This window comes from Phytophthora parasitica (genome assembly GCF_000247585.1).
Source record: "Phytophthora parasitica INRA-310 unplaced genomic scaffold supercont2.686, whole genome shotgun sequence".
Taxonomy (NCBI): Eukaryota; Oomycota; class Peronosporomycetes; order Peronosporales; family Peronosporaceae; genus Phytophthora; species Phytophthora nicotianae.
Window position 1 is genome coordinate 1 of NW_008649672.1, and position 1,173 is coordinate 1,173.

Genomic DNA, 1,173 nt, shown 5'->3' on the forward strand with positions numbered 1-1,173 from the left:
TCCACCTCAATCGTCTTCACCAGCTCGCCGCTGGCAGTCGTCGACGTGCGCGTTGTCGTCTTCACCGTCTTCGTCACGATGCTGCCGTCGGCCTCCTGCGACTGGAACACCTCCGTTTGCACTGACTCGGTGGGAGTGGCAGCGGTGGTACTGCTTGCAATTGGCTTTTGTGGGGCATCATGGCGTTGGTGGGCGCTCTTGCTTTCCATTTCCGTTGTTGTCTCAGTTTTGATTGATGTCGTTGTATCTCCGTCTGGTTCTTCCGTTTCCGTGGTCGTCTCCACTTCGATCATCGTGATGAGCTGTCCGGTAGCCGATCTCGTCTTGCGTCGTGTCGTCTTGACGGTCTTGGTGACGATGCATCCATCGGGCTCCACCGTACGGAACACCTCCGTCTTAGTGCCTTCCCCTTCGACGGGTGCCTTGCTGGGGTCGTTCGGCTCCGTCTCAGGCTCGTGGGGCGTCTTGACGCCCTTGCTGTTGATCGTCTGCTCGCTCACGGCCTCAAAGTCCGCAACGGGCGCCTTCTCCTCCGTGGACGTGGCCGACGTGTACGTAGTCACGCCACCCTCCACCTTCTTCACCTGCGTCTCCTTCTTGGCCTTCGTCTTGCCGCCGGCCGCTGCTAGTTTTTGCTTGGAATCCATTTCGGCTGACTCAGCTCCGCCCATGACCTTGCTTCGTATTCACACGCGACACTTAACACTCAATACTGGACACACCAAACACGCTGCGCTTGCGCTGTGGCTCGGCCTGCTTCCGCCCGTCCGCACTCGACTTGCTCCCGAGCGCGCAAAAGCGAATATGAGAAGGAGGTATTGCAGGAAGATCGCCATGGAAATCATTTGTCGTATCTTTTTGCAAGGCGTTGATTGGCGAAAAATTACCAAGGACTTTTTCCACATCGAAGCGTGCCATAGAGCAAGTGCAAGCTTGATAGGCTTGTCGGACAAGTTATGCTGGCGGTGTCCGACGGCACCACAATGTTGCTCATTTCACGAGCGTTTATCAGTACCAGAGCACACACGAACCCCTTTACACCTGGCAGTACGGATTCACAGCAATGGGCTCGCTGCCGAGCAAGTACGCAAAGAACTACGCAAAGCTGATCAACGCTGGCCATTCACTTCGGTATAATTCGAAGCCGGGTTCCGAAATAATATAAAATAGCGC

General features: G+C 55.7%; 1 protein-coding gene across 1 annotated transcript; it reads right to left on the minus strand.

Moving 5' to 3' along the window:
• Positions 1 to 20: 20 nt before the first annotated feature.
• PPTG_20489 (hypothetical protein) lies at positions 21 to 791 on the minus strand (the record flags this gene model as incomplete). Its single annotated transcript, XM_008919300.1, has 1 exon — positions 21 to 791. A coding segment is annotated over exon 1 (651 nt), but the record flags the coding sequence as incomplete, so codon positions are not given.
• Positions 792 to 1,173: the final 382 nt, after the last annotated feature.